The sequence below is a fragment of the Octopus sinensis genome, linkage group LG7, assembly GCF_006345805.1.
Source record: "Octopus sinensis linkage group LG7, ASM634580v1, whole genome shotgun sequence".
NCBI lineage: Eukaryota > Metazoa > Mollusca > Cephalopoda > Octopoda > Octopodidae > Octopus > Octopus sinensis.
In genome coordinates this window covers 34,295,022-34,312,161 of record NC_043003.1, presented here as the reverse complement: position 1 = coordinate 34,312,161, position 17,140 = coordinate 34,295,022, and the positions used below count along the sequence as shown (strand labels likewise).

General features: G+C 35.2%; 1 protein-coding gene across 1 annotated transcript in view; it reads left to right on the top strand.

The window, feature by feature from the left end:
* Positions 1-17,140, top strand: part of LOC115214335 (nucleolar protein 4-like) — a 209,925-nt gene that overhangs the window by 60,143 nt on the left and 132,642 nt on the right. The window contains exons 2-3 of the mRNA XM_029783519.2: positions 7,984-8,124; positions 13,261-13,464. Of these exons, the coding sequence (XP_029639379.1) occupies positions 7,984-8,124; positions 13,261-13,464 (345 nt within the window). The remainder of the gene's footprint in view (positions 1-7,983; positions 8,125-13,260; positions 13,465-17,140) is intronic.

Genomic DNA, 17,140 nt, shown 5'->3' with positions numbered 1-17,140 from the left:
ACCTATTTGATATAAGTTTTTTTTAAAACTCAGTTATATTACATTTATGTGATTCAGTAACATGGTTATTTAATATGCAGAACGCTCTCCTTAGATATTTTCTCTCACCTACAATTGTTGATATTTTTACTCAGCATTAATTAATTAATTAATTCTCTCTATTTTCCCATATACTGATCACTCTTACTCTCTTGCCAACTGAGTAGAGTACGATTCGCTAAGGAGGTTAAACAAATCTGAAACATGACCGTTGCTTTCACACATTTCACTCTAATCTTAAGATCCACTTCAATCTGTATTGCCTTGTCCAAAAATATCGATTGATAAACCTGATTGCAGTTCGGTAGTTTTTGAACAAGCTATTATGTACGCGCGTGACTCTACCGTATTTGTATATTTCATAAATACGCTTATTTTGCTCTGACAGCATGATTTCCTTTGATGTAGCAATGTATGCGTATGTGTATGTGTGAGTGCATGTGTGTGTGTATCCGCACTTGTGTTTTCTATGGATTTTTTTATGCATCTATTGTTGTGTAATGTGAGTATGTATGTGAAGGTTAGTCTATAGTAATATATATACATACTTAGATACATACATACATATGCATATATATGATATATATCTATATATATATATATATATATATATATATATATATATATATATATATATATATATATATATATATATATATATACATGCATATATTAGGTTACATCCCATCACGAAAGGCCACTTAATTAAAGTTAGTTTGTTTACTGACGAACATTTTGTTTGGTATTATCTTCATCTATTAATATATTGATGATGTACCACACCCCAATTGTCGTGTTAATTCTAGGAGGAGTCTTTAATTTAAATATATTACAAACAATTTATTTATAATGCATTTGTATTCTCTGGTTGACACTTATGTTTTGTTCTAAATTACCCGACTGGTGACGTTGCTATCATTTAGCTCGGTGTTTCTTACCGGAGAGATTGCTGTTAGGATTTAAAAGAGAGCAGGAAAATGACCATGTTTATTAAAATTAAGATGGCTTTTACCTTTTTAAAACTTTGTCTAAAATTCTGGAGAAAATGATGAAGTATATGGTAGTCATCTCTGTTTTAATTCATATATATATATATATATATATATATATCACGTGATCACGTGACCGACCAAACCATCAGATGTTGCTACACATCGCTGGTCATAATGCGTTCGCATTGTTTTAGCCTTCGAACGACGCCACCCCGCTGGCTAAGCGAGCAGGCCAACAGAATAAAGAGTGAGAGAAAGAGTGATGAAAGAGTACAGCAGGGATCACCACCCCCTGCCGGAGCTTCGTGGAGCTTTTAGGTGTTTTTCGCTCAATAAACACACATAACGCCCGGTCTGGGAATCGAAACCACGATCCTGCGACCGCGAGTCCGCTGCCCTAACCACTGGGCTATATATATATACCTTATTTATCTTGTATAAATATCCTCTGCGATGATAGGCCTTACATATATGTTCGTTTCTTTAATTTAGCGATGGGTGTAGCCAGTTAATTCAGTCCCAGTACTTGATATCAACGCCGAGTGGCTGAAAGACAAAATTAACCTTGGATACGATTTGAACTTCAAATACGATGCGGTCAATCAATCTCCATTTCTCATAGAAATAAATTTCATAATCCACATGCAGGACCTGTACAAATTCCGCCTTTTTGAATTGTCTTCTTTCTTTTCTGATAGAGATCTTCACGACTTTACTCCATTAAGTTAAACACTTCGATCACGTCTTCGACTTTGTATCATAGTAACACTTGAACACAGGAACGTCATCAGAAGTAGAATAATTGTATCATAGAGATGGGCATAGCTTTAACAATTAAGCCTGTTGTGTAAAGGCGTAGTTTACAATACTGTTTAGTCTTAGGGCAGCCCAGTTTGAGCACGTGTATTCAGTTGTCCGACGTTGCTCCAGTCTGGTCATGGTAGCGATACTAAACAACTGTTCCGTTTATTTAATAATATTAAGGACTTGATAAAGGTTTGGTCATTTAGTCATTTATAGCAGATCGTAGGATCACATACGGCAAACCGAGCAACCTAGAAGAAGTTCAAAGAAGCAGTGTTTCTATCGATTAATATTTATCAATTACTTACGTCTGAAAGTTCCATGAATACTGGGAGTGGCCGAAATATCACCGGACTGCTGTTATATGGAAAGCACACTGGACATGATTATTGTTTTAGATTTTACTTTCATCTATGAGTGTAATGTTTACTATTCATTGTTTTATCAAATTTATAGGTTTTATTATTTTTTATTAGATTTCTCCCATAACAGATGGTCAAAGTTGTTGTTGTTTATGTCGCCGTCAATTAGTGCTTCTTGATCTTGTTATTGCTGTTGTTGTAGTTTTCAGCTTTGTGTCTCTTATTGCTGTTGCTGTCGCTTTTGTTGCATCTGTTGCGTTCGCTGCTTCTCTTGTTGTTTATGCTTGTGTCACAATCGCTGGAACGTCTCAAAAAATACTTACGAACTATAAATGACATTGTAGCCAAGACAACACAACGCGTCTCTCTAATGATAAATGACACACACACACACACACACACACACACACTCACACACACACACACACAGATACACACACACATCTAAACCAATACACACACACACATATGTACGACTGTCCAAAGTAATTTATATATACGCAGTCTTACAATCGCACGAAAAACACACAGACAAACGTGAATACGCACAAATTACTTACAAATCCATACACAGAAATAAACGCATACATACATACATACATACATACATACATACATACACATGTACAAACGTGGAGACAAGTCGATACACACTTGCACACTGTTGCACAAACACAAAACATACACAGAGACAAACGCACACATACATACACATGTACAAACGTGAAGTCAACTCAGCACACACGAAACACGAAGGCGCACACATATATGCATAGATAAAATTTCCACCATTTAATCGCTAAAACAGCTAAACAGATATATGACCGACAACCAGTACAATGAACACAAGATAATGACTAAAGATAATACCAAAACGTTAACTACAGTTCTCTTTCTCCCCTCTTATCACCTGTCCTTCCTTCCATCTCTCAACTAGCCTACACTAAAGCTTTTTGCAATTTTCAGTTTCTCTCTCTCTCTCTCTCTGTTCGTTTCGCGCTTGCGCATATGTATCTAGACTGGACTGCGTAGTCGTGTTTGTGTATTTCTAATGGTGTACTGACAAGAAAGTGTCGGTGCAAATCGGTAGGGACCAAATGTACATCCCTATTGATATGAGAAAGCATCGTTTCCATTTAGGATCTCGGTATAACATGAAGCAGGTAAAGCTATAGATAGTCTTCTCTACTAAAGGCACAAGGCCTGACATTTTGGGGGGAGAGGATCAGTCCATTACATCGACCTCAGTACGTAATTGATACTTAATTTATCATCCTTGTAAGGATGGAAGGCAAAGGCAACGAGAACCTCGGTGGTATTTGAACTCAGATTGTAGCGACAGACAAAATATCACTAAGCATTTTTCCTGCCGTGCTAACGATTCTGCCAGCTTGCCACTCTAATAAAACAATAAATAATAAAGTGTAAACAATAAGTTATAAAACCCTTCGGATACAAAGTCTATTTGTGAGACTCGAACCCTCATCATCCATAGATATGACAAACGTTCTACCACTGGGCCAAAGCAAACCTTCGAATATTACGCTCCATTTAACAAAAAAAAAAAACAACTATATTTTTACTGGTGATAATTGTATGTGGTTGGCCCCAATAAATTTAGAAATTTCGAGAGAACGCGAAATAATTTGAAACGGTGAAACTCCAAATCGAAAGAAATACCCAATACGGTTAAGCGCAGTGTTTATTATGTTATAATTCCAAGTTTAATAACAAAATGCAAGCTGTGCGGCAAAGCAGCATCTTGATTCTTCTGGAAATATAAAAGCAGGTTTGCATTTCTATGGATAAAGGATCTCGGAAGTTGAAACAGGGGCATTCGGCATTCGTGAGTTCAATTCCCGGCGACGCGTTGTGTCCTTGAGCAAGACACTTTATTTAATGTTCCCCCAGTCCACTCAGCTGGCAAAAATGAATAGTACCTGTATTTAAAAGGGCCAATCTTGTCATCCTCTCTATCACACTGAATCTCCCTGAAAGCTACGTTAAGGGTACACATGTCTGTGGAGAGCTCAGCCACTTGCACGTTAATTTCACGAGCAAGCTGTTCCGTTAATCGTAACAGCAGGGGTCCTCGTCGTCGTAACCGACGGAGTGGTACTTTAATATATATATATATATATATATACACATACACACACACTTCCAATATAACTGTATGTTCATGTATATACGCATACATCAATATATCTGTTCGTGTACATACGTATATATATGTGTATGCGTGTGTGCAATATGTAAATTTGCCTTTGTATATATGTGTATATATGTATATATATGTATATATATATATATATATATATATATATATATAATATATATATAACACTTTGTTAATAAAGCTGCAAAGACATCACAAAAACTGTTACTCAGAGTTTCACGATCCCGTTCGTTATGTGTGTGTGTATGTGTGTGTGTGTGTGTGTGTGTGTGTGTGTGTGTATACACACACACATTTATGTATGTATGTAAATATATTGCTAACAAAATTTTGCTCACGTGGGCTGGTCCCCGCAAGGTATGGCACAAAATACTTTAGATAATATCTAAGTACACATTGCCTTCTTCGCACGCAAGGACCATTTTCCCGCGTACCACGTCTCTACAATCACTGTGACAGCTATAACTTCGTTAAAGATATCTAAATTACTCCGGCTTTGAGTTGCTGACTGTGAAATTAAAGCTGCTTTTCCTACATTCCTGAAAGCCGATATACTCCAATACTGGCCTACTTTCATTTTCATTTAATGTAATTAGACGAAAGACGAGATGATATAATTTCAATATTTGTTACTCTGTTTCTCTGCTGCAGTTCTATTGTTTAATAAATGTTTCATATACATACATACATACATACATACATACATACATACATACATACATACATACATACATACATACATACATACCCCCCATATATATATATATTATATATATGTAACTATTCTGAGGTGTACCATGTATACGCACGCGCAATTCTGTTCGCACAAAGCTTCACATATATAATTACAGTAGATTCATTTAAACGTAGAGAACAATCACGCATATGGCATGCATGCACGAACATCTGAGAGATAATTATACATGAACTTGTATCTGTGTGCTTAAATGTACTTGCACACAGAATATGTACTTACGCGCTCACACAAACACACATACACATATACACATACACATGTGTGTAATATATACATGATGCATGTTTTCATTCTTTGTATTAGTATCATATTATGATTTATATATAGTTACACACACACACATGTATGTCTGTCTGTGTGTTTGTGTGCGTTTATGGATATGTATACCAGGGAAAAGTCCCTGGCTATGGGGAAAAGAAAATACAGGAGGATCAATTCTTTACGATTTTATTCAACATATTCTTCTCTCAGATCCACACACTTATTGAAGCGGTCTTTCAGTTTTTCTAAGCCTTGTAAATGAACTCGAAAATGGCCCAGTGGTTAGGGCAGCGGACTCGCAGTCGTAGGATCGCAGTTTCGATTCCCAAAGCGGGCGTTGTGAGTGCTTATTGAGCGAAAGCACCTAAAGCTCGAAGTGGCTCCGGCAGAGGATGGTGGCTAACCCGTCTTATTTCTTTATTGCCCACAAGGGGTTAAACATAGAGGAGACAAACAAGGACAGAGAAAGGGATTAAGTCGATTACATCGACCCCAGTGCGTAACTGGTACTTAATTCATCGGCCTCGAAAGGATGAAAGGTAAAGTCGACCTCGGCGGAATTTGAACGTTTCTGCCAGCTCGCCACCTTAAAAAAGTTACGAACCCTTCTGTACTCTTTCACCACAAATTTCTCTCACTGTTGTACCTGTATTACGAAGGGCCAGCTTTGTCATACTCTGTGTCATGCTGGGTCTCTCTGAGAACTACGTTAAGGGTACACGTGTCTGTGGAGTGCTCAGCCACTTACACGTTAATTTCAGGAGCAGGCTGTTCCGTTGATTCGGATCAACTGAAACCTTCGGAGTCGTAGCCGATGGAGTGCCACGGCGATATATTATATATATATATATATATATATATATATATATATACATACATACACTTTTGACGAAACTAATAGAAGACCACTGACTTCTCTTTTGACATACTTACTTCGGTCTGAGTTGAACAAGACTTATATATATACGTGCATATATGTATATGTACACGTGAAAACACACACGCACACGCGCAGACACACAAACAAAATTGTCATTAATTGGCGATGATTCTCATCATGGATATTGCTGCTCTTCTCACCGTCTTCATTACCCTCATGTTCATCATCATCATTATCATCATCATCATCATCATCACCATCATCAACATTACAATCTTCATCAACATCCCTCTCATCATTGTAATCTTTTCAAACGCAGTCTCCTACTGATTTCCCCACTCACTTCATCTTCTAAATTATATATTCTACGAGATAAAATATGCCCTCTCCTAGCGCTTTCTTTAAGTGCTAGCCCAAAAATTCTTCTTGTTACAAAGTAAATGGCTACTTTTATATGGTGTATGTCGTTTAGATATCTGCCAATGTGCTTTCCTCTATAGTGTTAGTAAAACCTCAAGAAATATGTAGCTTGTGCATTGCAGTAAGGATGGGAAATACTAAAAGAATTTCAACAAACTTTAACTCCTTCTCGAAATTCTTAGGATTTCCACATAGAGTTCAATGCTTTTAATTAAGGATCGAAACCGTTTCTCAAAATCTATGCAAAGTGTACTACGCTTAAACTTAATCTGTATTTCACTATTAATCTGTCTTGTTCGTCTGTCTTTACGTTCTGAGTTTAAATTCCGCTGAGTTCGGCTTTGCCTTTCATTCCTTTCGGGATCGATAAATTGAGTATCAGTTGCGCACTGGGGGTCGATTTAATCGACTGTCCCCTTCCCCCAAAATTTCGTGCATTGTGCCTAGAGTAGAAAAGATCATTAATCTGTCTTGTGTTTACACACAACAAATATCTGCGTACTTGCCTGTTTATAACTGACAACGTATTTGTTTATATTTGTGTCTGCCCTTTTCTCTTTCTTCACACACGCACGCACGCACACACACGCACGCACACACACAGACACACACACACAGATACACACACACAGACACACAGACACACACACACACACACACAGAGTCTAGTATAATTTGCACCTGTGTGTGCATTTGTGTGTCTGTGTTCCTCGGATTCTATGTGTTTGCTTATTATCTATCATTTTATCGGTTTACATATACATATATATATGTATGTATATATATATATATATATATATATATATATATATATATATATATATATATATGTGTTTATATATATATATATGTATACATATATATATATATATATATATTTATATATGTATACATATATATTTATATTATATAATTTTACATACATATAGATATATATATATATATATATATATATATATATATATATAAAAACCTATCCATTCTTGTTGCTTCTTTCTCGCGTATATATATATATTATATATATCTATATATATAATAATATATATATATTATATATTATATATATATGTTTATATATATATATATATGTATACATATATGTTTTTATATATATATCGCATAATTGATAAATTGTTGTTTAACGTTGTTATTACTGGCGATGTCTGTGGAGTTCTTGACCCAGTTTTGATTCCCTCGTCGTAACTTTATTATTATCTGAGGTTGTATCATTCTTAATATTACTGTTGGCCTAATAGCAATTAATTTTTTTTTTCCTCTTACTTCTGCAGAGTTCAACAAAAGCAAGCGAAAGTGGCATTGTAGATGACTTACAAGCTGTCAGAGATGATAACGACGATGATGATGACGATGAAGACGACAAGCTGCCATCCGGACATGAATACGATACTGAAAGATTGAAAGCCTTTAACGTAAGTGATTTGATATACCACACACACACACACACACACACACACACACACACACATTATTTATCTATCTATCTATCATCTATATAAACTCACATTATGTAGATTGATAAATAATATATATATATATCTATATATATATATATGCACATGCACATATGTGTATATACATGCATAAATATGCAATTATATATATATATATATATATATATATTGAACATACGTATACGTGTATATACATACATAAATATGCATTTATATATATATATATATATATATACATAATTATTTATATATAGTATTATATAGATAATATGCATTTATATATTATATAGAAATTTATATATAAAAATTGATATTTAGAATAGATAGACAGATAGATATATATATATATAGATAGATAGATAGATAGATAGATAGATAGATAGATAGATACCTGTCTATGTGAATGCATGTACATACGCGTACGCGTGTGTGCATGTATGTGTGTTTTCGTATGTTTGTGTGTATGTGTGCACGCGTTTGTATATTTTCTGTGGGTGTTTCAAAAAATACTAACATGTTTGATGGGTCTGTATTTGATCCCTCTAACTGGTATGCTATGCATACATATATCCACACATACATACATACATGCACACATACATATATACATACAAGTTCAGGTTTATATCTGTAATTATTGGGACCCTAGGATACGTAGCATTCTACCTAAATACCAACCTTGAGAAATAAGGCTTCTGAAAACCAGAAAGGAGAAAGCTGACTCGAAGATTACAGATCAAAGCCATAACTGGAACTATAAAAATGTGTAAAACTTTCCAGAAGTTTATCATTTAAGTTTATATGAGCATGTCTAAGCATGCAACAATATCAATGAGAATACATACATAAGACAAAACACACAAATTTGCACATATACATAAACATATACATACACACATACAAAAATACCCTGTTTATGTTATTGAAGTTCCAATGAAGGAGTCTTGGGTCCACGTTAGAAACCATCTCTTTCTCTATTGGCAAGAAATCTTGAAATAAAACTGAATAACCACATACATATTTACGCATATGCGTTTGTTTGATAATAAAACTATTAAAGAACAATAAACGTGACTCGTACCATGAAGGTTCATAAGAATCTGAGACTTTCTCATAAATATGTATGTACGAATCTCATATATACATAGACATAAAACACCTACTTAGACTTAATTTAAATAAAATACTCTCCTTCAGTTCTGTTTTGTGATATGCATCTTGTAATTTGTTCATAAGGTAAATACTTAGTATTCATAAAGGTGAGGACATGCAAGCCTACATTGTTTATGCCTTTTTGAAGACGAGAGCATTAATGGTATAGTGTAGGGAAATAGCTGTGCAGTAGATTTTCTTGTCACGTAACTTATTGGATTGTTGTAAAACCATAAGACGAGTTTGCCTTCACATAATACACCTAGAGTAATTCAGTATGGTGGAGCAGTTCCTTATGTATAATGTATATGTAAATATATGTGTGTGAGTCTATATATATATGTATATATATATATATATATGTGTGTGTGTGTGTGTATATATATATGTGTGTGTGTATATATATATATGTATATATGTATATATATACATATATATAGATATAGATATATACACACACACACACACACACACACATATATATATATATAGAGAGAGATAGATAGATAGATAGATAGATAGATAGATAGATAGATAGATAGATAGATAGATAGATAGATAGATAGATAGATAGATACCTATGTGTTTCAGTGTGCTCAGACACATAAATGGGACTGAACTTAGCTCTGCAAGATATTTACGAATTTGTTACAGTCCTACAGATTTGAAGGTAGTATGTTTCTCTATCACGTGGTACCTATTTTCAGCCAGGTGTACTTTCAGCTTTCTGAATTTTTTTTTGTTTTTTGTTTTCAACAAATTCTTGATAGTGCTTGTAGCAAGACATAAACCGTTGAGCTTTCTTATGGTTCACCTGAAAAGTATATATATATATATATATATATATATATATGTTCAGCCATTCACAGGTTCGCCAATAGATTAATTTCCATTTCGAGCCATCGACATTAAACAATCGAATGTTGATTGGTACTTAGTCAAATGTCCACTATTGTCCGGAAGGTAGAAATGATATTATATAACATTCATACGGTCCGCACGAGTGCATAAAGGAAACGATTTGTCTAGTATCAAGAATTAAAACTAATCTGGGGATTCAAATAACATATTTCACTGTATTACATAATTCGTTTTGATTACATATGAAGAGGGGTTAATTTTGAGCTTCGGGGATTCCCCAAGAGCACTTACATTAGTGATGTAAATGAAATATACCATAGCTTCAAATGAGAATAGAACCTGCATCGCAGCTTCTTGCAGTGAATTTACTTCCTGCTTTGAAGTACTCACAACACTCATCAAATGAATATTGAATGTTATTTGTATCAGCGAATGAAAACGTTTCAGCGTAAAAGAGGTTCCTTTCTGTAATTATTATCTACGAATTAACTGAAACTATTAATTTTCTTCCATCCATTATGCTTCATACTGTCAATGGCTAATAATGATGAAACGGTGTGATACATGTTGAAATATTCACAATAACAAATCTTGTTCGGTTGGGGTGGATAAAAGTGAATGGTAATCAAATATTACGATATATAATAATGGTATATATCGTCTCCACTCTTAAGATATATTAGGTATGGGATTAATATAGAAATAGCGTCTGCCGACGAAAATCAATTTGAATTAATGATAAAGTATAATAGTGAAAATGTTGGTTTATTATGCTACACACAGTATAATAAGTGTGGGAAATTGAAGTTATGGGGTTCGTAATTTTCTCAAGGACATTTTTGTTTCGAATGAAGTTCAGCGTCTTCTGTTGGACATAGAAATCTTCACGTCAGATATTTATATCTTACACGATGATTTAAATATCGCTTTAGTTAGCAGGAAAATACTTTTTCTTTTTGAACAATGCAGTATGGTCCATTGTTGAGGCATAATAAGAGAAGAGCAGTGCCAATGACAAAAAGTTATCTTCACACATGCCATCTAATCTGAACACCTGCAGTCACTAGATGGCGAGATGGTGGTATCAACCTTGATGACGTTTTCTCCGACGGAGTTTAATATTAGTTTATATCTGCTACATTTTTTATTCACAAGGCTTAGGGTGATCTAGGTTATTGTAGAAGACAATTGCCGAAGGTGCTATGCAGATGACCGAACCTAAAACTATGTAACTGCAAAGCAAATTTTTGACGCCATAGCTATTATCATCTGAACTGACTTCAGCATATCAAGGGTGCTTATTTTCTCAGTGAAAATTTCGTCTATGACTTGGCTTCAGCTCAGCAGACTAAGTAAAGAAATATAATTCTGTAAGCTATTTTATATTCTTTTCCTACCGTTTCTGCCAATTCAAAGCCTTTGTTTGTGCAACTAATAAAGAGTTATAATGACACTTTTTGGCATTACTATGAGATAATAAACACAGAGCAGTAGATGCCGCCAATAGCACTTCTTTAACCCCACCATCATGTCTTTTTATATTTGTCTTAAAGCATTGGAGTTTTGTCAATATGTAATAACCCATGTTTTCTCATGATTAATCGTTTGTTTCGCCATCAGAAAATAATCGTCGTAACACTGGCAGGCGTAGCTTATTCATTAGGTTACTGGAAATTTTGTGCCCCAGACAGATAAGTAACTGAATACTGATATATTTCTGTGGTGCATTTATTTCCTCTGGTATATAATGAGAGGGAGAGGGAGAGAAAGAGAGAGAGAGAGAGATGTGGGAAGAAATACCATGTCATCTGTTATGGAGATAGTTTAATGAGAAAGACAAGGCTTTCTGAGCTGTAATCGGTATGACATCCTAAATATCTTAATCACAAGGCTCGACTTCTGTCGCAAGGGCTTCTAAAAGTTTTATGATATGTACGGGTACAATACTTTCATCTTGAATAAAACACAGTAACAATATATTTTTAAGGCCATGTTAGTATAGAAACAGTTATCACATCTGCTAATAGGTTAACACCAGTCCTACTGACGAACAATGTAGTGAGCGCTCAGTCTAAATTAATAGGTTTGATTACTTGATCACCTGAAGGTGTGTGGCTTAGTGGTTTGGCTGTTGCGCTACTGATCGCAAGATCGTGATTTCGATTCCTGAGCCGTGCTGATCTTGGGCCAAACACTTCATTTCACATTGAGCTGCGATCACTTCGACATTTGATATGCGTCACATCGTGTACCTGTGCGGGTAATGGAGTTACCATAGATGGAAAGAGCTAATGTACAGCTCAAATGTTTAATCACAATAAACAAATTATCCGCATAGGTTGTTCAGCAAGAAAAGTAGCAAACAAAACCCTCATTCGTCGTTTATGACAGAAGAGTCAACCACCATCACCACCTGATGATCAATAACTATGATCCGAGAGATTCAAGCAGTCGAACTATGAATTAAGATTTATGCTGTGATTTAACTTGCTTAAAACAGCTGAATATTCCCTTCAAAATTCTAATTACTGAAATATTTTCATTCATTGATCCAAATAAGATTTATCAGTCATTTGATGAGTATGCAATGTAGTCTTTGATATGCTACGTTTGAAACAAGTAAAAACCAGATTGGTTATGATTCATATCTACTTGATTAGAGCTGATCAGGGAATAAACACTAAAAACGAAAGGTTCGAGCCGTTGGCTCTATCATACTAGTGCTTGGGACACTTATATTCAATTACGTTTGTTATACTCCTAGTCGTATCCAGAGTGGTTCAAATTCACGTGGAGTAATTGAAAGAATCTTTTCTGACGATCGACGCTCAGCACAATATGAAACGTATTATGAAATCTACGATCTTTGCCTCAGTTCCTTGTATTGTAGCTGAGTATGTTACCAAACATTTTAAAAATGTTACTACCGAAATTTATTTACAAATAACTTTTCTAACCACGCTTCATTTCTCTTCTTGCTTAAGATAGAATCAGTAAGAAAAAAACACCAACTTATTTCTTTTGTTGTTTTCAGTTTAATTATGTTTATTAATTTTTTCTCATTTTTTTTTTCTCATCCAGATGTTTGTCCGTTTGTTTGTCGATGAAAATCTCGACAGAATGGTGCCCATTTCTAAACAGCCTAAGGATAAAATTCAGGCTATATTAGAAGCATGTGACCGACAATTTCCGGAATTTCACGAACGATCCCGAAAACGGATTCGGACATATTTGAAATCCTGCCGCCGAATGAGAAGGTCAAAGGAACAGAATGGCTGGGAACCGGTAAGTTTACAGAAACACAATTTTTCATAAAACAAACAAATTATTGTCTTTGTCGTCATCACCATCATCGTCGTCATCAGCATCATTATCATCATCATCATCATCATCATCTCCACTACCGCCATTATCATTGTCGTCGTCGTAATCAACAGTACCACCATCATCACGCCACCTTCACTATCAACGTTATCGTAATTCTTATCACAATCCCTAGCTTTTTGTTTTTTTTTTCGAAGTACGATTTGATGCGATAATCAATATTACTGTGATGCGATAGGAAAAAAATTAGGTGAATGAAATTTGAGATCAAATTTCGAACCCCAATTGGCAGAAAATAGTCTGAATTGAACACCCTACTCCATAAATTTTCCGTTCCACCTCAATAAATCTGAAAAGTTTCTTTTGAACTTTCACTAATCTCTGTAACTGAAGGAGGTTATGAGGTTACAAGAACAACAACAACAACAACAGCAACAACAACAACTACTACTACTACTACTACAACTACTACTACTACCACCACCACCAACAACAACAATAACGCTACCACCACCAACACCACCACCACCACCACCACCAACAACAACAATAACGCTACCACCACCAACACCACCACCACCACCACCACCACCACTACTACTACTACTACTACTACTACTCCTTCATCAGCCATGATCAAATGTACTTATGACAGTTTAGTAAGCGTTAGTTATCGTTTTAGTTTCAGTTTAACTTAGATTCGGCAGACATGATCAAGAGTACTTAAGCGGAAACCATTTCGTTTCTTCAGAGTTTTCTAGAATTATGTTGTCCATGCTTGCACATCTCACTTTCAATACACTAGCATGTCATTCGAGAGGCATTTCACTGCTATTTCTAGCAAATTATGCAATAACGTAGTGGCTTCCTCGGCTTGTTATTGCACGGTCGAACGATTCAAACTTACCCAACGACACTTTGATCCGAGTATGCTGGCATTCTATACGTGACCGACAATCCCGTCTGTTGTGTTTTTCTGAGATTGACATTATTTTCCTTGGACTATTATTGACTGATTAGGCATACCTTTTTTTCCTGAGGAACGGTAACGTTTATCTTGTGGGAGATTGCGCTTGTTGGTGTTGCGTCTATTATCTTAGGTTTTCCTTAGTCTTACGTTCTGCTAGCTAAAATAGGTTAGTGAATATGAAATAAATGCTAATTGCTTAATTGAGATCTTTTTTGTAATCATACTAGTAAACTCATTTGTTTTCCCATATAAACAACGATAGATACATGTATATTACATTACCCTGAGGTGACGAGCTGGCAGAAACGTTAGCGCGCCGAGCGAAATGCTTAGCGGTATTTCGTCTGCCATTACGTTCTGAGTTCAAATTCCGCCGAGGTCGACTTTACCTTTCACCCTTTCGGGGTCGATTAAATAAGTACCAGTTACGCACTGGGGTCGATGTAATCGACTTAATCCGTTTTTCTGTCATTGTTTGTCCCCTCTATGTTTAACCCCTTGTGGGTAATAAAGAAACAGGTATTTCGTCTGTCGTTACGTTCTGAGTTCAAATTCCGCCGAGGTCGACTTTGCTTTTAATCCTTTCGAGGTCGATAAATAAAGTACCAGTTTCGTTCTGGGGTCGATGTAATCGACTTAATCCCTTTGTCTGTCCTTGTTTGTCCCCTCTATGTTTAGCCCCTTGTGGGCAGTAAAGAAATATATATTACATTACCCTTGTATGAATTTTTGCAGAAAGTATCCGACTATAAACCTAATATTCTATATATCCCATTTTAGATATATTTCCACTTTTGAGCTGTACTCCAGCTTTACGCCTAATTATTCATAAATATGTGCACACACAATAATACCAGAAAACGATTGTACGAATGTTAAGAATAAAACCTCCATGATTTATTCTTATTTCTTTTGTCAGCTTCCGTTCAAGAAAATGCATCAGGCCACATAAGCATCATACACAAACGTTTGCATGCCTGCTTATATATTATTACAGTCCTCTGACATAAGATATTGTATTTAGAGAACTGTACTTGGTACTTATTAAGGATGACAAAACATTATATAATCACTTTATTTCACTAGATACGAAACCAATCTTTGACAGAGATATATAATTAAGGAATTGGCACTAGTATACTACTGGTGATTATTTTTATTTTGCAAGGAAGGATAGAATGCATAGAGGATGATGTTGATTGAATTTATCCAAATAAATAAATAAAACAGAAAAAGAAGTTGCAGATGAAGAGAAAATTATACTGGCAAACTATTGCTTCTAATATAGAACATAAACTGGATGAGGAAATGTAGGGTTGAGTTAATATTTCGTTCCCAAAATATATAACGTAACGAGAGAATCACAAAGACAAGTTCAGTTCGGTAGAACGTTTCTCCAACAAAATTTTCCATTTTCGAATATCGTTAAAATTAAGTATGAATCATTGAAAGTGGCAGAATCTCTGATTTTGCTTACAAATATCAATTAAGCACAGTGAAATTAAACCTTAAACCTACTTAATATGATCTAAATTAAATCTCATACTGGCGTTTCTTAATCTTTAATTATTGATTCGTCAGTTGCCACCGCAGATCCGTCTATAATTGCCTCCCTCTCCATCGCCATATTTGACCTGTTCCTATTATAAATCTCTGCGCTATTTTGACAGCTCAATACTACTACTACTACTACTACTACTAATATGACTACTACTACTACTACTACTACCACCACCACCACCACCACCACCACCACCACTACTACTACTACTACTACTACTACTACTACTACTGTTGCTACTGCTGCTGCTGTTGCCGCTGCTGCTGCTGTTGCTGCTAATAGTTGCTGAGTTATTTCTCTACTTATACTGCTGTTCTTGTTATTGTTGCTGTTACTGCTATTCCTGCAACTACAACCTATCAATTACGATTTGCATAATATTAAAAAGTAATCTAAGGGGAAAATAGGTAGAAATTAAGTCAAACTTTCTTGAAGTTACCTCCCTTAAGATTTGCTTGCAATTACCTCCTGTCTTTTGTGTTCTTCCTCCGACTACGAGGCAAAATGCTCGTCTGGAAAAAGCAACCAAATCACTATCAGAAGATCCATAATATATCAAACCTAGCGATAATAGACAAAATAGCCGTAACGGCAATGCGTTCGACCATGGACATATTAAATGGAAGCTGGACTAGGCTTAAACAGTAACTACTATTTTCACGAGTATAACTGGTATTGGCCATTTCGAGTGATTAGCTTTGTGATTTGGCGTAATTCAAAGAACAAGTCTTTCTATATGACATTGCATTATAGATCCATGTAAAGCCATGGTTTGGGTTGCGATACAACAGCGCACGACTATCTTTTCGTATTGTGTACTTCGTGATAGATTAATGCCGTGTGAGTAGAAATGTGTTACCGGCAACGACATTAAAGTCGATTATATATATATATATATATATATATATATATAAACGTATATATCAATAGATGATAACAAAGAACATCCTCTTCCCAATTCAACTCCAGTTATTTTTTACTAATTCTCATTTATATAAAAGACATGAATTTTCTGTAAATAAATCATTCATAATGAATCTCTCGAAAGAGATGAAAGCACTAAATAAATAATTATCCAAAGTCCTGGCTACCTCCTTCTCTTAATA